The sequence below is a fragment of the Xyrauchen texanus genome, chromosome 38, assembly GCF_025860055.1.
Source record: "Xyrauchen texanus isolate HMW12.3.18 chromosome 38, RBS_HiC_50CHRs, whole genome shotgun sequence".
NCBI lineage: Eukaryota > Metazoa > Chordata > Actinopteri > Cypriniformes > Catostomidae > Xyrauchen > Xyrauchen texanus.
In genome coordinates, this window is record NC_068313.1 from 23,030,756 (window position 1) to 23,057,196 (window position 26,441).

Consider the following 26,441-nt stretch of genomic DNA (forward strand, 5'->3'; position numbering starts at 1 on the left):
ATTACAAATAGCTGTTTTTACCATCGTGACTTTAAAAATTTGTCCGAAGATTTTTTTACATATCTTTTTAAGACAATGGTCCCCAAAATTGAACAACATTTATTATATTCAAGATATGATTTATGCCTTATGTAATCCCATATAAGCGCTTTACATATATAAATTCATAAATACATCATATTAACCACCGGCCTGCCATTTACACAAGTCTTTAAGCAAAGAGTTCTGTGGAGGAGATGATGGGTTTTCGGTCACCTGTTTAGTCATGCTGTCATGCAACTTTTGCCCACGTGTATGGTTTCACAAGAAGGATCAAAGTTTTAGTCACTGAGTTATTTGATTATTGGCTGAGAGAACATACTTGTTACTAAATCGGCTGTGATGTGTAATATACAGTAGGTAGATTAGGTCTAATCTGTGAATTAAGAATGCGTTTATAACATGAATTCAGACAACACAAACAAGACCAACACTGACTGATATACAAAGCACAAAAACAAGTGACATGTAACAGGTGTTTTATGAGGATGATACAGTGCATCCGGAAAGTATTCACAGCGCTTCACTTTTTCCACATTTTGTCATGTTACAGCCTCATTCCAAAATTGATTAAATTCATTATTTTCCTCAAAATTCTACAAACAATACCCCATAATGACAATGTGAAAGAAGTTTGTGTGAAATCTTTACAAATTCATTAAAAATAAGAAATGAAAAAAAAAAATCAAATATTCACAACCTTTGCTCAATACTTTGTTGAAGCACCTTTGGCACCAATTACAGCGTCAAGTGTTTTTGTGTATGATGCTACAAGCTTGGCACACCTATTTTTGGGCATTTTCTCCCATTCTTCTTTGCAGGACCTCTCAAGCTCCATCAGGTTGGATGGGGAGCATCAGTGCACAGCCATTTTCAGATCTCTCCAGAGATGTTCAATCGGGTTCAAATCTGGGCTCTGGCTGGGCCACTCAAGGACATTCACAGAGTTGTCCCGTAGCCACTCCTTTGTTATCTTGGCTGTGTGCTTAGGGTCGTTGTCATATTGGAAGATGAACCTTTGTCCTAGTCTGAGGTCCAGAGCGCTCTGGAGCAGGTTATCATCAAGGATGTCTCTGTACATTGCTGTATTCATCTTTCCCTCGATCTTGACTAGTCTCCCAGTTCCTGCCACTGAAAAACATCCCCACAGCATGATGATGATGCTGCCACCACCATGCTTCACTGTAGGGATGGTATTGGCCAGGTGATGAGGGAAGCCTGGTTTCCTCCAGACATGATGCTTGCCATTCAGGCCAAAGAGTTCAATCTTTGTTTCATCAGACCAGAGAATTTTGTTTCTCACAGTCTGAGAGTCCTTCAGGTGCCTTTTGGAAAACTCCAGGTGGAGGTGACATGCTGACATGCACTGTTAACTGTGGGACCTTATATAGACAGGTGTGTGCCTTTCCAAATCATATCCAATCACCTGAATTTACCATAGGTGGACTCCAATCAAGTTGTAGAAACATCTCAAGGATGATCAGTGGAAGAAGGATGCACCTGAGCTCAATTTTGAGTGTCATGGCAAAGGCGTATATACATGTGATTTTTTTATTTTTAATACATTTGCAAAGATTTCACATTGTCATTATGGGGTATTGTTTGTAGAATTCTGAGGAAAATAATGAATTTAATCAATTTTGGAATAAGGCTGTAACATAACAAAATGTGGGAAAAGTGAAGCACTGTGAATACTTTTCGGATGCTCTGTATGAAGCAGACAGTTTTAAATATTCAACTTCAGCCTGCAGCTGAACAGCTCTGATAATAATAGCCAAATAGCCATCGTGATCTTGCTGCTGTTCATATCAAACGTCATTATCATGTTGAATTAATTTTTACGTTTTGAAACAAGACCTAATTAAATGTATACTTACATTTTGGATATCGAGCAACTTGTGATTTCCAAGCAGGTGTATAACCGGGGTTTAACAATTTTTATTACGTTTCATTTGGCACTTCATCTCTAAAGGTGAATTAATTAGAGAAAACATTTTATTTTTTTACAGTGGGAATAAAACTAGCGATCTGTCCCTTTACGAGAGGACATGCATGTTAAACAGTCTACGGTGCACAGAGAGGTGATGATGAGACATTATGCACGGAGAAACATGGCTTTTCAGTCCTATAGAATGAACATTTTCTTTTGCTCCAATGAAAAAAGAAAGATTTATTGTACTCCAAAGTGTGCCTTGGTGCATCCAGTATATGATGCGCTCGTGCATCTTTGCGAGCTAAATATACTCACGCCTGCTCGTCGGTTAGAAGACTTAGTTCACTCGGTGTAATTTTTGTGCTCTCTCATTTGATGTTTGCTCGCACTAATGTTATAAAAGCAGCACTGGCATGATCGGGCAAGTGACAGTACTAGCAACTGCCGGTTTTCTTAACAGGCGGTTTTCTTAACAGTTTGTTAAGAAGACTTGTTATTTATAATTATTTTACATTTGCATAGAGTTGCTTGCATTCAAGGTTTAATACAGTTTGTGAAATATAGAAACTGTGTTTTCTGTGCTAATGGTACACAAGTAAAGAACACTGTTACATAAATCTACCTCTGTCTGGTATCTTTTCATACACATATTTGACTATTTATGTGTAATCAAAACAAATCACTGAACCAAACTCTTGAAGCATTTAATTTTTCTTTCCTTGAAAAGATACTTGCAATTAAATGTTTTAAACCATAACAGGCCTATATATGGGGTAAACCACAAGTGCAAAAGACAAATTAGGTAAGATATAAAAAAACTAAAAACAAAATCACATTAAATTCGACCTGTATGTTTACACTGAAGGCGCAGTAAAAAAATTCTATCACAATTGAAAAAGATCATATTTATCGTGCTTGTGGCTGTTCAAACCATCATCCAATGAAGAGATCTGTCTCACAAAAAATGCGTCAGAATACTGTTTTAAGGTGTTTACATGACATTACAGGATGCCTGGTTATTACGCATAATTGAAAATTGTGCATGTAAACACACTCAATGACGTCATTATGGAAATTAATCTAAAATTAATGGATTATAGCAAGTCTAAAGTGTGGGTTTGTGCTGGAGATTTACATTTTAATCAGTGAACATTTGACTGTGATGTATATGGGAGGAAAGTGATTTCACAGAAAAGATTCTAGAATGGAGCTCCATTATGAAATGTTTCCTTTGCATCACAGAAATGCAGTCGATCTGGCAAAGACTGCAAACATGTCTTTACACTGCCACTCTGTCATGGCAATCAGCATGCGTCTTGTTTTCTGTCTGCATTTGAATCAACAATCAACATTTAAGCATGTGATACATTAATGCAAATGGGATTTTTTTTATAAATACCTTTAGGTTGCCTTATAAAACAACCCTTTCACACCTACAATCAAACAAGAGCGATTACACTAGATTGGGCTTAGAGGAGTACGATCAAACGGTTGTGATTGCATTCATGCTTACCAGCAAAAGAAGGACTGAAGCGGTTGTCATAATGGACCAGCTGCTCAAATAGTCTTTTCAACATCACAATATCTTTATTTTTATATGTTAAAAGCATTTAAACAATCACTAAATAAAAGTATAAAGTCATTACCATCAGAGTGCACAATTTTGATGCAGTGCTGCAGCCATGTTTTATGACATCAAACAAAGAATATACAAACTAGTCAGTTTCCCATTCCGTCTGTCACTCATTCTAACCACTTCCGGGGCTGGGAAAGTGGAAGGGCTAGTTTTTTTTAACCTTCTATGCTCCTCATTGTATGCATCTATGACGAGACAAACTCAGAATCCCACTTTGCATTGAAAAGACAATATGGCGGCACGCATAGCCTATGATCTTATCGATCATAATCAAGCATTATAAACATCTAAAAACCACATTATATGTTTGATAATATATAATCTGTCCTCCAGTGCATCTGCTAAGAACTATAAGCTAAGCTTCTTTTTTCAGCACGCATTAAAGAACTCACGCTGGGAGATCAGTCAGTACAGGAGAAACTCACTTGTGAAAAGGTTTTAAAAAGTCTACGCAAACATGCAGTATATTTTTCACTTTGATCTGCTCCGCTTCTATGCAAAGTAAAAAATGCACTAGTTGGGCAAATTTAACCATAATACTGCATATTAGGATCATAACCCCATTAGGGGATGCCTAGAAAATGTCAGGTACGCTGATGCTGCAGGGGAGTCCCGTACGGCAGTGCCTGATGTATGCTTTTGTGAGAGAGAATGGTGCTGCGTCCGAATATCCATACATCTCTACTATACAGTATGCCAAAAACAGTATGCCAATGGAGTGGTATGTCTGAATACACATATTCATGAAGCAGTAAGTGAGAAATGCCCAGATGGCCTACTAGTTCTGGTGAGACTTCTTACGCCATATCTGCGGGTCACAGGTCAATGCCCATGTTCCCGGATGAATATGTCCGAAATCTATTCAAACTACTCGCATGCATACCTAAAAGAACGTACTGTTTGGCAGCAGATAAGTGTGTTCCTCATCAAATACAGCACATACTCAGATAGTATGCGGTTTCGGACACAGCATAGTTGTAGTACCTACCTCTCAATGATGTCAGCGATCACACAGGCAAACATCTGCAGACCCTCAGGCAACTGCAAGGCCACTGCAGGTCAGAGAAAGAGACAGAGCCCAGGTCAGTGCAATATAGTAGCCTAAGGCATGGCGAAAGCCACCCTGACAACCAATATATTACTCTAGTGAAGCATGCATGACATAAAAAAGGCTGGTCTAGAGTTCTGTTCAGCATCAATAATGATGTAATGTATATCAGGCAATATGACTGGAATACCGGAGTCCTACTAACTCATTAGCTGTGAAAAAATAAAGTACAAAATTGATCATGCATTTGGTGTGAGATGCATGCTTTTGCTATACTTCATCCCCAAACCATCTAAACACTCTTAGAACAGCCCTGCGTCAAGGGAGATATATGACATTGATTTATGATATTAATAAGTGCATGAGGTGCTTTAAAATTGGCTAAGTGGTATTCCTGTGGCATTTATATAAACACATTCAAGACTTATTGCATATGAATGAAGATTTATTAATTGCATATGAAAAAATATATATATACATAGAGTTTATATACATACAGAGTTACAGAATTGACATACAGGATCAATTCAAAGTTGGCATATACCATTTAAACATAGCTGCAATAACATGCTAAAATTACACCATATAACTGTAAGCCCGGATAAGTTCATTAAACTTAAACATTTTAAGGAAACTTGTTGCCCTAAAAAAAAATTGTGGTAAAATAGTTTGGTTGGCTCAACTTAACTTAGTGTTTTCTTGGCTTTGACTCAAGTTACACTGATGTAAAGATATACATTTTTTTAACTAAAGAAGTCTTGAGACAACAGGAAAAACAATTGACAAAACCTTTTGATTTTAGCAATGCTGACTTGAATATTTAATTTAATGTGTTTTTTAAACACTTGCACTTTATCTGCAAAAGTACAGTACAATCTTTGCCTCTTAAGGCATTAACATATTGCAAAGCAAACTGTGATAACTAGTGAGGGAGGAACATAGACCTCAACACTTGACACACACACTTCAGTAATGGTGACAATCAACAAACATCATTAAGTAAAAAGAACATCACAAAACCATAAACATACAGTGATGACAAAAACAAACAATGAGCCTATATCACTTTTTATACCGTAATGCATGATATGATCTGGCACATCAGCAACATTGTTCAATATTAAATAATTTTAGACAAATTTGTTAAGCTAGTTGGGATAACATTTAGGGTGATCTTGTTTGTCTAGCATGTTAAGATTCAAAGTAATTTTAATTTCTTGGTATCGAAAACTGCGATAAATCATTTTTAGATTTTAGTTGACTCAACCTATGTTTTTGAGTTGATTTGGTAAATCAGGGCTCCAGACTATCTTCTTTTACAAGGAGCAATGTAGCCCTAACTAAAACATTTAGGGACACAGGCAGAAGATTTAGGAGTGCACACCTTAAATTGACCTGCAATGCTATTATTCACATTTTCCCAATTTTAACTGTATTACTGATAAATGCTTTGATAATAAATACAGAAACTACAATGTGCTCTTTTATTTTAGTTCGCAGTCACATTTGAACTGAATGGTGCTTAGCACCTTTTTCGCCACGGCCTCTTCTGACTCGTCAACCTCTACAATTTGCTGCTTTGAAGGGCCTGGCTCTGGTACAGGAGGAGCTGTAGATGGAAAAACTGCGTCAATAGTTCGTTTTGCCATGGTTGACTTTTACGGAAGATGAGTGTGATGCCACGAAAGCAAGACACACGAGTGTAGATGAAGTTACCCACACAGTTGACAAATCACTCACGGACCCAACTCTGGCAGACTCACAAAAACTCCTCGTTTTTCAACATGAAATAAAAAAATATTTCATCAAATTTGCAGGTCGCACATGAGCGACTAGTTGAAAAAAAATTAACTTGCGCTGTCTCAAAAAATTGTCGCAAAATGTGACCATTTGGTCGCAGTCTGGAGCCCTGTAAATACACTTGTTAATTCAGTTTGGGTACACAAACTGATTATATGAGGATGGACTTAAACAAGCTCAGATAAATTCAAATAAAAAAATTGCAGTAAAATTAGAGAAATCATTAAAATCATCCACCAAACTCAAAAACATTCGTAATGGAAGTACTATGTTTGGATTTATGTTTACTGTACTTAGGCCAAATTTACTTGGGTCGAGCCAACATCAGAAAACACTTTCCTGAAACTCAAGACACTAAATTAAAAGCTGTCGCTCAGTGTGGAAAGACTGAGACAGCTACGCAGTGCAGTTAAATGTTGAACAAGGGCCGCATTAAATCAGTGTGAAATGAAAGTGCATAAATCAACAGCGGGATAATAATAGTTCCATGTATGATATGAAAGCAGAATTATATACCATTGTTGGAGCCATTACAATGTCATAAGCCAATACTAAATCAATACATTATCCCTTATTAAGGACACTGACCTGTGGACACATTCATATAAACCATATCTGAAATCCTAAATTCAATTAAATGATAATAATTCAATAAGTGATTACATATTACTAAAAAGTGCAAAGCAGTTAACTTATGGAAAAAAACATGTATTAATTAAGTTTTATGAAGAAACATATTCCTTTACAAAATTAAAACACAGACTGATGTAACATTACATTTGCTCTATCGTGGAGATAATGATCTTATCTCATATAAAATCACTTTTCTAAGAAGGTGACAAATTAATTGTAACTGGCTATCTAATATAAATGGAAAAATAGCAGCTTGAAAGAGATCAGTCTTTCTATTCTAAGTAATAAAATTGTAGACAGTTTTATATTATTTAGGATAATTCTGTTTTATTGGTAGGGCACTTAGAAGCTGTAATTTTTCATAAATAGAATTACAACCCATAAGCCAATACAGCAGCATTCTAATGAGATCATGTTCTTGTGCTTCATTCTTAAATCATTCAGACAAAGTCTTTGAATAAAATGAGCTTGAAAAGCTCAAAAAAAAACACACCTAACGAGCTTGTTTTTCTCTCTTCTTCATTGTACGCCAGCATCATGCTTAGATATCCTGTTGTCTTGGAAACAGACTGATGTCCTAAAATTGGAACTGTTACATGTACTATACAGACTAACTTGAGCATGTGGAACAGTGAAATGTGCAATTAGAACCATTCTACATGTCTATATTGTTATGATGATGTCATCTGTCAGTCTTTTTCTGTCAATGACACATACCACAATTTCCATTCCATCAATCTAGGCCATAACAACATCTCAGAGTAGAACATAATTTCTCAGACGAGTATAAAAACTGATAAAGAACATACTAGTAAAATACTTGTTCTTTTAAAATGAATATTATGGGTTCAATACAAGTTTACAAAAAATAATTTGAACTCATCCCTCCTCCAAAAACAAAACTAAAAATAAAATGGAGGTTACAGTGAGGCACTTAAAACGGAAGTGAATGGGGACAATTTTTGGAAGGTTTTAAAAGGCAGAAATGTAGACTAAAGCTTATAATTTTATTGAAGCAATTACATGAATTCGTCTGTTGAAAAACTTGTGTATTATTTAAGCTGCAAAGTTGTTTTAATCATTGTTTTTACTGTCTTTAAGGGTTTTAGGGTTTACTGTGCTACAAGTTGTAAAGTTTGATATAAATATTTACAGAAAAAAGTATAAGATTTTATCACACTAAAATCATGTTAACACATATTTCTAATGTCTTGTAGCTATACTTTTAAAACCGTAAGTATTTTAACAGATTGGCTCCATTCACTGCTGTTGTAAGTGCCTCAGTGTGACCTAGATTTTTGCATTTTTTTTTTTTTTTAAAGAGAAGGAAAGATAACTGGCCTGAAACTCACATTGGCCCAGGGACTGCAGGCCACCCTTTTTGTTGAGTCCAGGATGACATTTATGTCTAGGGACTCTACTACCCTACTTAGTGTTCATACACTCTGTTAAGAAACACTGAATTTACATGAAAATGGATCTGCTGGGGCAATAATTGAGAGGGAGAGATGGTAAAAACAAAACAAAAAAACGAAAGCAATTTGTTCTGAGTGCAGACAAGGTAAAGTGTGGCCACGAAGAGTAATGGATGAAAGAGAGAGAGGAGGAATACAACTGCACTGAGAAACTCTCTGATGAAAGGTTAAAAGACTGGCCTCCTTCAGTCCGGGCAAACACGACAGGTCATTACCTGAGAAAGGGCGAGTTTATTAACAGTAAAAGGTTATTCAGCTCAGTACAGCCTTGCCTGACAAATCTCTCCATCCATCCATCCTCGGCCAACCGCTGACAAGCTCCTTCACGCTAAGGAGGCCAGCACCGGCTTTGGGCTAAGTGAGCGCACATTTGTACGGCACAGGTCCAGAAATGTCATAGGAGCTCAAGAAAATGCCAAAATGCCAGAAGCCTCCGACTGATGGGGTTAGTGTGGAAACAGGGCGCAAACACACACACACAGACACGTGTGTGTGTGTGTGTGTGTGTCCAAATTAAATCTGAATAATTAAAAGAGCATGATTGAAAGAGCACAGCAACAACCACAGTAGGTACACGGACAGGATTGTTTTGGTATTAGAGATTTGAATCTTAAAAAATAAATAAATATACATATTTACACACACACACACACACACACACACACACACACACACACACACACACACTGCCTAATATTTTGTAGGTCCCCCTCGTGCCACCAAAACACCGCCATCCCAGATCACAGCTATTCTTCTCACCACAATTGTACAGAGCAGTTATCTGAGTTACCATAGACTTGTCAGTTCAAACTAATCTGGCCATTCGCTGTTGACCTCTCTCATCAACAAGGCATTTCAGTCCATAGAACTGACGCTCACTGGATGTTTTTTGTACCATTTGGAGTAAATTCTAGAGACAGTTGTACGTGAAAATCCCAGAAGATCAGCAGTTACAGAAATACTCAAACCAGCCCATCTGACACCAACAATCATGCCATGGTCCAAATCATTGAGATCACATTTTTCCCCATTCTGATGGTTGATGTGATAATTAACCGAAGCTCCTGACCCATATCTTATGCACTGCAGCCACATGATTGGCTGATTAGATAATTGCATGGATGATTGATGGTGCCAGATGGGCGGTTTTGAGTATTTATGTAACTGCTGATCTCCTGGGATTTTCAAGCACAACAGTCTGGTGAGCTAATAACTGTAAGTAGGAAAGTTGTTTAGCTTGATGAGAACAATATATGGACAAAGTTTGGTGACTCTAGGTGAAAATGGGGGACTACAGAGACCCCGTTACATGACCATTTTAAAGGGAGTGCTCCCATCCTTGTAGGATATAATAGGAAGTACATTTTATAAGCCACATATTGTCCATGGCAGAGCAGTTTAGCTCGGATTTGACGTAGCCCATCCTAAAATTCCACTTTCCAGTCTGACGAATTCATGAAATTACATTCTGTATTTGCTGCAAGGGCTGTCACTTCCAACCAGTAAAAACCATCTAAATAACTAGTGTTAATTATTAGTCTAAACATCTTTTTTAAATTCATTATAAAGACAGTTCTGCACAAACTCAAGAACACAGAGATGCACTTTTCTTAAACTCAAATCAATCATTTTTGCATTCTATTGAGAGCATGAGATCTTCACTCTTCACTCTACATTTATCCATCTGTGGGCAAATATAAACAGATGACACTGCAGACAGAGTTTGTATTATGTTCACATTCATTTCAAGACACCATGGACTAATTTTTCAAACACAAGATGTAATTAATCTCAGAGGTACTGTAAGTGTTCTCTGCTGCAAGTCGTAGCATCTGCATTAATCCTCAGCATCCTTAGGCCCTAAGAAATTCAAAAGTAATTAAGTCAAGAAACCAATACATCCTCATTATGTGAAATTAACATACACAGATATTTGTGATACTGATTTAGCCCACTGAGTATGGAGCCAGAAATATGATAAAACAATTTGAATTAGAATTGTGTAAATTTGAATTATAGACTTTTGAATTTGAATTATAAGTATGTTTTTGCAAAATTTAATATTACATTGTATTTTAAATAGGTTTGAATTTGAATTTGAACATATTTAACCAAATTGAATTGTTTTTTTTTATGGCACAATTTAATAAATATGTATTTTCAAACAGCAAATTTTTGGATCTGAATTCTTACACTGTAAACATTCCATTTTAAAAAATACAGCTTCAAGCTTTCAAGATGAAAAAAGAAAATCAGATCTACAGAAAGAAATTCAGATATAAAGTGGGTCAGAGATCCACGTGTTTACAACGTAATATTAAATTTGGCAAAATCACACTTATAATTCAAATTCAAAAGTCTATAATTCATGGTCAGAATGGCGACCTTTTGAATCATGCTTGCGCCAGAGAATTATTGCACCTCGACCTGAAATTGGCCAAAATGCTCCGTTTGACTTTTCTGAGACCCTCTACTCTTCCCTGTGGAACACGGAAGCTTGATCTCTGACCCACTTTCTGTAGATCTGAATTTCTGTGGTTTGATTATTGGAATATTGAATTTGGTGTTCTGAATTAGTTCTTCATCTTGAAAACTTGAAGCTGTATTTTTTAAAATGGCATATTTACAGTGTAAGTAAATATTCTATTTTGCCGTTTGAAAATACATATTTATAAAATTGTGCCAAAAAAACTATTCAATTTGGTTAAATATTAAATGTCCAGGATTGAAGTTTAAAAAATTCAAATTCAAACCTATTTAAAATACAACGTAATATTAAATTTGGCAAAATCACACTTATATTTCAAATTCAAAAGTCTATAATTCAAATGTACACAATTCTAATTCAAATTGTTTTGTCATATTTATGGCTCCATATCTGAGCCAATCACTGAAATGGAGAAAGGCACATGTTGGTTCATTCTCAAAATACATTTATGTAAAGGATTTTCCAACTCTAAATTCTGATTGGAAGCACCAAGTTCAAAGCTCTGATTCTAAAGTTGTTTAAGTCTAATTCAAATTCAGAGTCTCTGATTTGAACTTCAGTTAGTAAGTTTGATTCCTTTCCATGAATCAGTTCAGTGTAAATTTCAGTGAATTGATTCAAAACTTTGATTCAGTGATTCATCTGTACCATCACAAAATGTACTATATTTTAGTAAAAAGATATGTATGTAACTATTGCAACTTTATGTTTTTTTCTATTTTATATATTGTTATATTGCTGCATTTAAATGATAACAATTAAATATTCTTCCTTCTGGTCATAGTGGAAAAACAGTGTGGAAATGAGTATTTCTTAGCTAAAAATATTTTTACTGTATTTTACAACTTCCATCAAATATTTTGAATCTTTTTGGTTACAATGGCTGTTTGGTTAATCTTCGGATTTAAAAAAAAAAAAAAGACTTTTAGCCATTTCAGAGAAAATACATAAATATCAAGGTATTAAATATAATTACATGGGTGAAATAAAATATTAATAGAATTTTTGCTATATCACTCAGCCCTACTGCAAATAGGACATTTTGAAAATGCAATTTAATACTAAAAAGGTTGCCAATCCCTGCTATAATTAAATATTAGTGATATAGCAAAAAAACTTTTTGTATTTTTAATTTAGTAAAAGATCACAGATAATTTTGAATGGCCATCCATGGAGAAAGATATTTTGGGTTGGAGTAGCATCTACAAGCAGGGGCAACTGAAGCATGCCAACCAGCCAAACCTTGACCCTTTGGTTGAGACTGACTGCAACTGTTGTGCTAGATGTATTCTGGAAAAATACAAAAATAAAATAATAATAAATAATGGCGGGAAACAACACAACCTCACATGGGAAGGTGAAGAAAAAAGGAGAGAATAAAGAGAGAAATGATCTTTGCCCACTGAGTCCAGAAAGAAAGGGGGCTTTTAAAATGAAAAACTCCACAACAAAGAGCCCACCAGACTGTGGCATTCTCTTCAATCCCCATGACAGTTCCCGGCACAAGCCACCTGCTAACTCATTCAGCACATCAAACACTAGTCTGCTGTCATTCACATCAATGGAGGCTTGAAATTGGGTATTTCTGTGGCTTTACTGCATAGTTAAGATTTTTAATGATTAAAGGATGCTGCATCGCTGTAGGTTTGGCTTCTACAGACACACTCTTTATAGTCCTAGTGGACATGCATCCAAAAAGGTCCTGAAGCCAATGGACGAATATTGCGTTGTTCTCTTTTATGTCTGTATATTTTCTTTAGGGTGACAAGCTGAAATATCCTGCCTTTGCACGCAGTAAACAGTGATAAGAAGGCAATAAGGCACATCCGAATCCAATGTTTGCACAATATGCAACATGATCACACGGGAACTCGACATGTTGCTTTCTAATGTTATGGTACCCTGACATTGCCCCCAATCTGCCGTGTAACTGTCAAGGGGTATCTCCCATCAGACATTTTAACAACATTTCAAATTTGTTTACCTTTTCCTGTGGCACAACTGTAGCTTGTTACATTTTTCGGTTGGGGTTTGGGAGTAATGCTTTCATCTGGTCAGATTTTGAAGGCATCACAGATGTGTCCTTCACTGCCAATGAAATCCTACAATCCTGTAGGATTCAGTTGTTGGTGGAAACATTTAATATGTAACAAGGAGCTAAGTTTTTTTTTTTTCCAACTTACGATTCCATTTCTACTAAGAAATAAGGACTGTAGTCCCTAAATATTTGCTTGGTTATGTCTAAAGCTCACTTGAATTTGTTTTAGATCATTAGACATGACGTTTTGTTGCCTTAGAAATAGAGCTGCACAATCAAATACAAAATCAATATAACAATAACAGCTGCCACAATTAACTAATTGTGATTGGCCATATTGTCATACCTTCATTCACAAAATGCAGCCTCTTATTTAACGACTACCTGGTCAGTGAGGCAGCAGCTATAGGTTTTTGGACACAACCTTTGTTTCTCATCTTACTCCCTCTTGGTTAGTGGCTATTCTGAAAACACATTGACACCTGTACTAGAACGACACATGGGGCATGCTGTGACGGGCCCTTGAGACAAGCCTGCATCATAAATGTGATGCATGGCCAAAGGGAGGGGGTCCGGGGTCAGGATTAGAGCAGACATTCTCTCAAGAGTGGCAAAATCAAAACATACATACATGGTGCAATTAGTAGCCCAGAAACATGAAAGTTCACAAAGAGGTGACAGTTCTTAGAATCGGAATGTCAGGTACTCACTGGTACACACAACTGCTCTACTGGCCTATTCTGACATGTTAGAAAAGGGACAGTGTCATTGGTATAACATGTTTTGCACGCAGTCCGTGGCCATCACAATGGCTATGACAGATTAGGAGCACAGGCTAAACAACCAAAGCCAAAGAACAGCCAAAGGGTTGCTGGATCGCAACCCACAATTCTAAGCCGCAGCACCCAAGATGAAGCCATCAAGTGGAGTTAATTCATCATCAACAAAGAGGATAAACAGCACTTGATTGGACGCATCAAACTAAATGAGGATTAAATTTGAATAACGATAAATTATATGGCACAAATAATAGGATTAGAATGCTGCTAGCTGATTTCAACAGTTTTTTTCTGTTATGAAAAAATTCTCAGGAGGTTAGTTTTAGGAGGTATAGCACATGTATTATATTTTTTATGGCATTTACAAACGGAGATAAAATTCTAAATTATTTTCAAATTTAAGAATTTTTATGAAGGGCACGAGTAAACAAAGTAAGAAGTACAGGACACACAACTTAAAACTATAATGCCATTAACCTTTATGTAAATTCTAGCCAACAAAGCAGCCTGGGAAAAAGTCTTGACAACTTACAATTTCTTAAATCTCACTAAGAAACTGTACGCCATCTCATTAGAAGCAGTTTCAAATGAGCCAAAAGTGTTCTGAGGGGAATTATTTCACACCAATATGTAAACACAGCCTCTCCGTAAACACAACTTATAAAAGTCACCACAGAAACTATAACATACAGTACTTTCATACATAACAGCCCACATAGTAATTCAGCCTAAGAGACTAAACACTGGTCTAATGTGGACATACATTAAACCACCACAATAAACCAAAAGACTGAGATGAATTAATTCATATATTCTATAAAGACAGTTCAACAAATTCCTTAAACAGTTATTATGTCATATTTTGCATGTGATATTCGGCACAAAAACCTGCACCTCACAACCATGTCCTCAGAACTGACCTATAAGATGAAGAAATGCAGTATGCAAATAAAATAAAAAATGTTTTGGGGGGTGTTCAAGCTGTTAAATTTGTCGCATAATTCCTTTATTAAATCAAGCACTCAATCGACGCAGACAGTGCATGCAACAAACACTACCATCAGAGGGAACAATTCATTGAGGGCATTCTCCCAAAAATAACTTGAGGCAGTTTAATGAAGTGTGTTTGATTTTTAAACCATGTTAGAAAATGTAATACAAATCGAATACCAAGCCACAGTCTAGTGCATATGTCAAGCTGGTGTCCTCTGAAGAATAAAAGTTCTTCAGATGGTGGTGAAATGGTTAATAATGTAATAAAAACACATCTTAATAATAGGCAATTCTACCCTATAAATGTCATCATAAATTTCACCAATTTCCCCAGCTGGTTTAAAGCAGCACTCTGCAGTAATTTAAAGCTTGCACTTTTTTACCAAAAGAACAGCAAGACCACCAGGAGCTACAAGTATTTTTTTTCCCCCTTAATTTACTGTATGCCTGTAGAAATATCTAAGACTTTTCAGTTTGCTTGACTCTGTCCATGGTCTAGAAGATGCTGGTGTAATAACTTAAATAAGTCAGTTGTGCAGAACATTCATCTATATAATGCAACCATGTATGCTCTCATAAAAAACAATGAGCTTGAGATATACATTATGAAATTCTGCTGCATTATCCAAAATAAATTATATACTGCATCTCTAGGCTACTTATTTCGCTTCGAAAAGATGATAAGAATAACTGATGATCTACGAGAAACTGAAAGCATAGCGCAAGACCATGAAATACTACATGCCTCCCGTTTGAGACTATATAACACAAACACTGCGCTGTTGCCTACTTCAACCAAAGGGGCAATTCCAAGGATGTAACCACATTTTCAATATTAGAGGAACAAATGTTAAAGAATCAGTTACTGAAAAACCCATAATCAACCACTAATCTGATTATTGGGGACCATCTCCCTCCTAAATGGCAATGGGTTTTTTAGTCACCGACTCTTAAATGTTTGCATTTGGTCCCCCATTCTTGAAAATTAATTTCCATCTATAAAGTTGCCCCTTTCGTTTTCAACAGAGACTTAAAATGTACTCACCCCTCTTGGCTTTGGCTTGTCGCACACGCCATATTGTTTTATGGATCTCAAAGTTGTAGTTAGCAGGTAAGGATTTAATGGCCTCGTTAAGCTCTGGATCTTTGAGGATCTCATCTGGAATCTGATTGGCCACTCTTCTCGGACCCCGCACTACATTAAAAGCACAACATGAGAGTTGCTTAATTAGAAGTAGAATGATGGTGGAGTTTACTGCAAGCATCACTGAACTCCAAAGATCTCTGACCAAATTTTCTGTGATTCATCTGCTCCAAAATCAAGAGATCATCTGGGAAGAGGTCCTTAAATACAGAGCATCATTGTTGAGACAATGTTCAAACTTGGTGATATTTTACAAAAGTATACACAAATATTTCTGAGGCAGGAACACTTTTTGAAGAAAACGTGAGTGTTGCTGGCCCATGTAGAAGTTGTTACCATCCAAAGTTAGGATGTTGTGGGTGATTGCTATGGCATTGCTATGCGGTTGCTAAGGTGTACTTGGTGTTCTGCTTCCATATTATTTGAACTTCAATAAAGCTATAATGCATTAAATGTATCTGCATTTAAAATGTAACGCCTCGTTTCCGGCTCCACTTATTCCACAACGAGAGTGCTTCTGTATTTACTTATTTTGTATTTTTGCATTATAATTCCCTCATACTTTGCGATCTACATCACCTGAAGCTGTTTGGAAATTTTCGAATGCATCTGGAGCTGTGTCTTCTTCCTCTCCTCTCGCGCATCATCATAAGAGTTTAATGTGATCTCATGTTACGTTAAATGAGATCAAACGACTATTCGACAACAAAATTTGATGACATTTTTTATTGTCGATGTTGTCAATAATACATTTCAAATTTGGTGTATTCTGACCTGTGAATCTGGATGACAAGAAAACATGTGACCAATTGAAGAAAATTCAATGGCAAGCAAAAATCAAGGTTATAGTGAGGCTCTTAAAATGGTACTGAATTGGTCCAATTTTTGGAGAATCTAAATGCAAAAATGTGAAGATTACAATTCTAAAAAGAACTTACATTAGTTCTTCTGTTAAAACTTGTGTATTATTTAAGCTATAAAGTTGTTTGGGGTTTATGAAATTCCATCGCCATGGCAACAAAGTTGTAAAATTGGATATAACTATACAGAAAAGATTAAGCGATTTTTCACACTAAAATCGTGTTAACGTGCATATTGCTTATGTCTACATTTACGGATTGTCCCCATTCTCTTCCATTGTAAGTGCCTCACTGTAACCATGATTTTTCCTTTTTGTAAAGAACCGTGAGGAACAAGTTTTTTGTGGTAATCAACATTATCCCACAACACCTGATGATTAAGATTAATTTGTATTGAACCCGGAACCCAGAATATAAGTATATGGACCCCCAACCCATTTAATTTTTTGCCTATTGAATAGAAAAATGATAGCACATCTTTCCTCAGCAATCCACATGATTTGAGGTACAGCATAATTTATATCTGTAGCACCAATGGTGTAAAAAAAAAAGTATAATACTTAGGCTTAGGGGTTTGTTCAAATTCCCAAAGCAATAATAATAGCAATGCTTCCATGATATAATAACCACTAAATATCTTATTGTTACAGAGATTTTGATTATACCTATCATGAGCACAATGACTGGGAAGCCCTGACAATGGGTTCTCAGATCCAAAATCAATCACTGTATACATCAATCAGCAAGCCAGCAGAAGGACAGCAGCTGAACTGATAGGATGAGTATGTGCCAGTGACGTCCATTGAATTTTAAAAGCAGTGACAGATAGAGCATTTGTAACATAAGCCCCAGCTTTGTATGAACCTGATTAAATAAAGGCTTGTACACTGAATTTATTGTTTAAATTCATATTATAAAATGGCTATTAATTACAAAAGATATGAATGACATTTACAATCATTCTATTATTCATAATGATTAGGCCTATATTCAGAGCAAGAAACTATACTGCAATCCATTTTATGGATTTTAGACAAAGTGATGGAAAAACCCAAACAAATCCCATTTCCATTGCGTTTTCATAAAGTTTGTTTACATATCTGTGGTGACTGTAAAGACAGAGAGGAACAGGAAGAGGGTTACAATAAGATGAAAAGAAGAGACATGCGATCTGACAGCAGCAGGTCTGATATATAATACATGAAAACATGATCATTTATCATAAGCGCACTGTAATCACTGCAGATGCAGGAAGTGTATGTCTCATACTTGGGAGTGAAGCTGAAGCATTATCTAAGGAAATTCATAGAAAGTGTTCTTTAATTTACAGACAAAACAAATCTATATATAATTTATGTAAAAGCTGCCTAAATAAGAAATCAATCCACTTGTTCCACATAAATTATAAATATAAAGAAAGATTTGAACATTTAAACATAATTGAAGGAGAACTATTTAGGATTCTGCACAATTTCTATGTCACCAAAAAAAAATGTCAGCAAATTTTTGACACTTGTTAACTCCTATGCACAAAGATCAGATTTTTCTGCTGAAGTATGTAAGATGCTCTTTGAAAAATTATTAAATCATGCTATTATAACTTGTCAAATAAAGTCGAAGTCAATGTATTTTTTTTATTTCAATATAGTGCTGAGAAAAATATTTGCCCCCATTCTGATTTCTTCTGTTTTTGTGTATTTTTTTTATACAAAATTGTTTTACAAATTCAAATGAGATATAACCTAAAACAAAGGCATCATGAGTAAATACAAAATTAATTTTTCAAATATACATAAATACACATACATATATATATATATATATATATATATATATATATATATATATACTTTCTTTTTTTATTGAAGCAAAAAATTTATCCAACACCTATATCACCCATGTGAAAAACGAACTGCCCCTTTAACTTAATAGCTGGTTGTGCCACATTTATCAGCAACAACTGCAACCAAATGCGTCTGATAACTGGAGATCAGTCTTTCACAGCGCTGTGGTGGAATTTTGGCCCACTCTTCTTTGCAGAACTGTTTAGTTAAGCCACATTGGAGGGTTTTTGAGCATGAACTGCCTTTTAAGGTCACAGCATCTCAATCAGGTTCAAGTCAGGACTTTGACTAGGCCACTCCAAAACATACATTTTGATTTGTTTGAGCCATTCAGAGGTGGACTTAATTGTCTTGCTGCACAATCCAGTTGCGCTTGAGTTTCAACTCACGGACTGATGACCGGACGTTCTGGTAGAGAGCAGAATCCATGTTTCCAATTAATAAATAAAAATAAATTGATCAATTGTCACACATTATACATACATTTCTGCATATACATGGTGAAATTATTTATTTTTCACATATCCCAGCTAAGCTGGGGTCAGAGTGCAGAGACAGCCATGATACAGTGCCCCTGGAGCAGATGCTCAAGGGCCCAACAGTGGTGTCTTGGTGGTGTTGGGGCTTGAACCCCTGACCTTCTGGTCAGTAACCCAGAGCTTTAACCGCTGAGCCACCACTGCCCTATTACAAGTTGCCCTGGCCCTGATGCAGCAAAGCATCACAACACCATCACACTACTACCACCATGCTTGACTGTAGGTATGTGTTTTTTTTGTGAAATTCTGTGTTTGATTTACGTAAGATGAAACAGGACCCCTGTCTTCAAAACAGCTCCACGTTTGACTAATCAGCTACAGAACATTCTCCCAAAGCCTTTGAGGATGATTTTGCCAAACTCAGAAGAGCCTTAATGTTCTTCTGGGTTAGTAGTGGGTTTCGCCTCACCACTCTTCCTTGGATGGCATTTTTGGCCAGTTTCTTTCTGATAGTGAGTCATGAACAGTGACCTTTATTGAGGCCTACAGTTCCTTGGATGTTGTCCTTGGCTTTTTTGTGACTTCCTGGATGAGCCGTCACTGTGCTCTTGGAGGAATTTTGGAAGGTCGGAATCTTCTGGGAAGGTTCACTACTGTGCCAATTTTTTTCATTTGGAGATAATGAAGTGTACTGTAACTGTAGTCCTTTGGAGTCACAGAGCTTTTGAAATAGCTTTATAACCCTTCCCAGACTGATGTATTTCTATCACCTTTTTCCTCATAATTTCTGGAATTTCTTTTGATGTTGACATAGTGTGCTACTGGGTGAGATTTTTTTTAGCCAACTTCATGCTGCTGAAAAAGTTCTATTTAGGTGTTGATTTGATTAAACAATGTCTAGTGCAGCTGAACCCCATTATGAATGCAGTTTCATAGATTTGAAGATTTAGTTACCAAGGGGGGCAAATATTTTTTTTACACAGGCCCAGTTGGTATTGGATAACTTTTTTGCTTCATTAAATAACATTATGATTTATAATCATAATGTTAATAACACAGATGTGTTAATAACACATCTGTGTTTACCCATATTGTTTTCTCCCCAATTTGGAATGCCCAATTCCCAATGCGCTCTAAGCCTCATGTTGGCATAGTGACTCGCCTCAATCCGGGTGGCGGAGGATGAATCGCAGTTGCCTCCGCATCCGAGACGTCAACCCACACATCTTATCACGTGGCTCGTTGAGCTTGTAACCGCGGAGACATAGCATGTGTGGAGGGTTTGCGCTATTCTCTGCAGCTTCAACGCACAACTCACCATGTGCCCCACCGAGAGAGAGAACCACATTATAGTGACCACGGGGAGGTTACCCCATGTGACTCTACCAACCTTAGCAACCGGGCCAATTTGCTTGCTTAGGAGACCTGGCTGGAGTCACTCAGCATGCCCTGAATTCAAACTCATGACTCCAGTGGTGGTATTCAGCGTCTTTACTCATTGCGCTACCCAGGCCCCCACCCATCTCGTTTGAATTTTTGAAGCAATTTAGTACAAGATATACTCAAATACAACAGAAATCAGGATGGGGGCAAATACTTTTTATATACTAATAAAATAGAAAAGAGAACATAACAGAACCATTTTCACTAGAGGTCTAAGACTTTTTAAACCCACTATGTGTGTGTCTGTAAAACAATTATATTCCAGTTTTTCTACTGGCAGAGTGAATTGATGTATGATTCAAGACAAAAAATTAAAGGAAAATTCCAGGAGTAGTCCAAGTTAAGCTAAATCAACAGCATTTGTAGTATTATGTTGATTTCCAAAAACAATAATATACAAAAAATTACTCGTCCCTCCTTTCCTTTAAAACAGTAAAAACATCATGGTTACTGTGAGACACTTAATGATACAATGTAAGTGAATGTGGCCTAATTTTGTAGGGTTTAAAGGCAGAAAAGTGAAGCTTATAATTTTATGAACGCACTTACAATAATTTTCTATTAAAAAGTGTGTATTATTAGAGCTGTAACATTTTTCTAAATTGTAATTTGTATGGGTGTTTTAGGGTTCACGGCGTAACATCATCATAGCAACTAATACTATACTATACTTTTGAAACAGTCAGCATTTTAATGTTTATATATTGGCCCAATTCAGGTCACTGTAACCTAGACTTTCTTTGATTTTTTTTAGGAAAATGAGGGACGAGTCAAAATACATTTTTGAGGTAATGAGCATTATGCCACAAATGCTGTTGATTGAGCTTAACTTGCATTGAACCTGGAATATTCCTTAAAAAAAATTCCAGTGATTCATGTTGAAATTGAATATCTATTTAACTACTGAATATCTCTCTAAGGAAAATGTGGTCATGTAAAGGGGGAAATAGGAACAGGCTCTTTATGTACAATACTAATTTTAAAATAACACCCTTATTTGAAATATAAAATACTCTTTAAGTTATACTAAATAGGCAAAATATAAATACTATTTAAGCCTTCTTCAACAACATGTCAAATGTATTATAGGGTGTTTACAGCTTAGAATACCAAAACGGAAAGGAAACATACAATATCAGACTAGAGTTTAAATTAGCAGAAAGTGTAATTGATTAATTGTACAAAATGTTAGCATATGAATGACGTGACAACCAACCTCAACCTGACATATGTGAAAACATAATACTTCCTAAGAACAGTTCAACCATTCTGTTTAAATCCATATTTATATTCACATAGTTGACCCTTTCCAGAGTGGTTTTATTTTGTTCTCTTGTTTACCCAACAAAACAATGATGATGATGATGATGATATTGAAATTTTAACTTTCAAGATAAAAATTCATAAGTATCCTATTTTATGTCAGCTTTGAACAATGCGTTTGAAACCAACATACAAAAGCACTGCTTGAGAATATTTCCGTCACCGGAGAGATAGCTTTTGTGACAACCATCCCTTAACACAACTAGTCTTCTTTTAAAGGTATTAAGTAAGTACAATTAATGTATAATATTGAATAAGAACATAATAAAAATAAATAAAGTGACTGTCATAAATCTTATATAAGACCCATAGCGTCGGTTAGCATTTGTGCTTACAGATCTATCGCGACGTTTCTTTACAAGGCAGATGTGTATTTTTCAGTGGACAGACATCGCAACGTAATCGAAATATCATTACTTACCATTAGGTTTTTTCTTAGAGATCACTTCGATCTCTTTCGTGGGAGCCGCCATCTTTGCCTAAACAACTACACGTGGAGTGAGAAAAGGCATTAGTCATCGAACACAGAGTTGACGTCAGCAAGTAGAGGCTAGATATCATCGATCGTTTGAAGCGTGAAAGTGCATTACATTGCAAAACATTTGCCCTTTACATAACTAATCAGAATAACAGAACCTCTCAATTCCTATCTACCCCCCACGCCAACATAAAACCGAAATCACATTCAGGTAGGAGAAATGGGGCTAGATATCACACTTTTTATTCCAGAGAATATTTCTCAGGGTAAGTTTGTTTTTGAAAGTAAATTCCTATATAGACTCACACCTTAAAATCTTGGCTACAATAATAATAATAATACATAAATAAATAACATTAAAAAAAAAGCCACAGAACATTTTCACTGTTTATAGCCTTGGGAAAAAGACACAATTAAACCCAAAAGGTTTACCTTTGTGAAAACACAGGATGTTTGTCTTTTAGCAGACACTTTTATCCAAAGCCACTTCTAAGTATATGTAGTCTATTGAAAATGTAAACAGTAAATTCTCATAACAATAGAAGTAATAATAATAACAATAACAATGAAACCAAAGACAATTAGTGAAGCAAACATGTAAAATCTAGCTAATGTGCAAAAATATCAAACCAATGTTTGGCGTAAAATTCTTGTAGTTAATAATTGTCATACACTTAAAACATTTAACCTAAATTACAACTTACCCCGACTTGACATTGACCCTAGTCACAGTTAAACCTTTTGGCTGAAATCTGCCTTCATATGTTGTTGGCACTTGTCTGACCTTGTTGACCTTGTCAGTGTTTTCATTGTGTTCATTTGTTTGCCCAAGTACTAGAACAAATTCCCTCTTTGACAACTAGACCGAGTCTCCCCTATTTTCCTTTATGTTACAGTATGTACTGTACACCAGGCGTGAAGCCACATAAGGGCCAGAGTAGCACTCGTCCACCCATATTGACGGCTGGTCTAATAAAAACCACAGGAATAAAAGAACAGTTTACAAATAAAAATAAACTACACTTTGTTGCACTCAAAATAGATCACGTGCAAGATAATAACCGTGTTCCTTTTATAAATATAGTTAGAACATTTTTTTTTTATTTAAAATAAAACGTTTTATATGATTATAGTGAACTGAAATGGGTTGTGGCACGCTTCTAACAGAGTTGCTAATTTTCTCTGCACTGTGCAGTTCTCTACATTTATGCCTGTTAACAGATCCGCTTACAGCGCTGAGTACCAAGATAATGTATCCATGCTTTGCCTCACTTTATTATTGTTATTTTTATTATTATTTTACATGGGAGTGCGGTAGATGTTTCTGTAGGTGACATGGCAGGGTATGAAATTAGTGAGTAATTTTGCTCATCATCTACCCGAAACTGTGTGGCAGGTGACCTTTAAGACTTCTAAGAGTGACAAATGACAAGAAACGCTGTTAGATACAAATACATGCATTTGAAGAAGGACACTTGATCATATTTTAGAAAATAGATGAGAGTAGCAGTTGATGCGTGTCTCTGATTCTCTGTGTGTTTAGAAGTTTATTGGCACATTGGCCCTCACACGCATATGAATGGTTCTCGCTATTTCTTCACTTTTCGTAATCTGGGAATATTTTGCAGGAATAGTGTCGTCTATGAGAATGCTGAATATGATCTCAGGATGCAAGGACATTGAGATGACAGATGAATTGTCATATGTGTCATATTTCAGTAGCTACAACCTCAGAAATGGTTCTTGAACAAGAAGTTTCTCTTCTGTGCTTGTCTACTCTTTAGCCTCCTTTTGAATGTAACATTCCCCAACTCTATAGGACTCACGTGTATATATACACTCACCTAAAGGATTATTAGGAACACCTGTTCAATATCTCATTAATACAATTATCTAATCAACCAATCACATGGCAGTTGCTTCAATGCATTTAGGGGTGTGGTCCTGGTCAAGAAAATCTCCTGAACTCCAAACTGAATGTCAAAATGGGAAAGAAAGGTGATTTAAGCAATTTTGAGCGTGGCATATTTGTTGGTGCCAGACGGGCCGGTCTGAGTATTTCACAATCTGCTCAGTTACTGGGATTTTCACGCACAACCATTTCTAGGGTTTACAAAGAATGGTGTGAAAAGGGAAAAACATCCAGTATGCGGCAGTCCTGTGGGCGAAAATGCCTTGTTGATGTGTATACATGTGAGTCCTATAGAGTTATATATATACACTCACCTAAAGGATTATTAGGAACACCATACTAATACTGTGTTTGACCCCCTTTCGCCTTCAGAACTGCCTTAATTCTATGTGGCATTGATTCAACAAGGTGCTGAAAGCATTCTTTAGAAATGTTGGCCCATATTGATAGGATAGCATCTTGCAGTTGATTGTGATTTGTGGGATGCACATCCAGGGCATGAAGCTCCCGTTCCACCACATCCCAAAGATGCTCTATTGGGTTGAGATCTGGTGACTGTGGGGGCCATTTTAGTACAGTGAACTCATTGTCATGTTCAAGAAACCAGTTTGAAATGATTCGAGCTTTGTGACATGGTGCATTATCCTGCTGGAAGTAGCCATCAGAGGATGGGTACATGGTGGCCATAAAGGGATGGACATGGTCAGAAACAATGCTCAGGTAGGCCGTGGCATTTAAACGATGCCCAATTGGCACTAAGGGGCCTAAAGTGTGCCAAGAAAACATCCCCCACACCATTACACCACCACCACCAGCCTGCACAGTGGTAACAAGGCATGATGGATCCATGTTCTCATTCTGTTTACGCCAAATTCTGACTCTACCATCTGAATGTCTCAACAGAAATCGAGACTCATCAGACCAGGCAACATTTTTCCAGTCTTCAACTGTCCAATTTTGGTGAGCTCTTGCAAATTGTAGTCTCTTTTTCCTATTTGTAGTGGAGATGAGTGGTACCGGTGGGGTCTTCTGCTGTTGTAGCCCATCCGCCTCAAGGTTGTGCATGTTGTGGCTTCACAAATGCTTTGCTGCATACCTCGGTTGTAACGAGTGGTTATTTCAGGAAAGTTGCTCTTCTATCAGCTTGAATCAGTCGGCCCATTCTCCTCTGACCTCTAGCATCAACAAGGCATTTTCAGCCCACAGGACTGCCGCGATACTGGATGTTTTTCCTTTTCACACCATTCTTTGTAAACCCTAGAAATGGTTGTGCGTGAAAATCCCAGTAACTGAGCAGATTGTGAAATACTCAGACCGGCCCGTCTGGCACCAACAACCATGCCACGCTCAAAATTGCTTAAATCACCTTTCTTTCCCATTCTGACATTCAGTTTGGAGTTCAGGAGATTGTCTTGACCAGGACCACACCCCTAAATGCATTGAAGCAACTGCCATGTGATTGGTTGATTAGATAATTGCATTAATGAGAAATTGAACAGGTGTTCCTAATAATCCTTTAGGTGAGTGTATATACATATATATATATATATATATTCACTCACTCGTGTTTTTCACCAGACCTCTTATTTTACATAGATTACTAATCAAAATAAATACCTCCACTCCATTTCATTTGTAAGAAAAATGAGAGTTGTCAGATCTTAAAGATTCAATCTTTTGTGAAATAGCCAACGCTGCGTTTCTTGATAACTTTGCAACTTAAGCCTTTACGATCATCTTAACTGACTTCATTCGTTATTTTACAATGGAGTATCGCCTGTTTCCCAAACTAGCACGTAGATCGCTCATATTAAGTTGAATTTAAATGCTTATTACGGGAGCTGTCTGGTCCAAAGGTGCTGATTACTTTGGCAAATATGTCCAGGTGTTTTCAAAATGAAAATATTGTGGAAACTAACAAACATAAGTTTGTTAGACAAAGTTGTTTATAAACTTGAGGCGCCAAAATATATTAACAATTACAGAATTCAATTAAATAAATGATTAGGGCTTTAGTGAGGCAGGGTTTCAGTTGTTTGCTCAGCTTATAAAGATTAATAAAAGTGATGCAAGGAGTGCATGTAACAGGAAAGTAC

At 36.4% G+C, this 26,441-nt stretch overlaps 1 protein-coding gene across 1 annotated transcript in view; it reads right to left on the reverse strand.

Annotated features, from left to right (window-relative positions):
* Positions 1-22,449, reverse strand: part of LOC127631606 (2-(3-amino-3-carboxypropyl)histidine synthase subunit 1-like) — a 113,940-nt gene extending 91,491 nt beyond the window's left edge. The window contains exons 1-3 of the mRNA XM_052109857.1: positions 22,377-22,449; positions 15,908-16,057; positions 4,597-4,660 (exon numbers count right to left, since the gene is read on the reverse strand). Of these exons, the coding sequence (XP_051965817.1) occupies positions 4,597-4,660; positions 15,908-16,057; positions 22,377-22,428 (266 nt within the window). The 5' untranslated portion in view covers positions 22,429-22,449. The remainder of the gene's footprint in view (positions 1-4,596; positions 4,661-15,907; positions 16,058-22,376) is intronic.
* Positions 22,450-26,441: the final 3,992 nt, after the last annotated feature.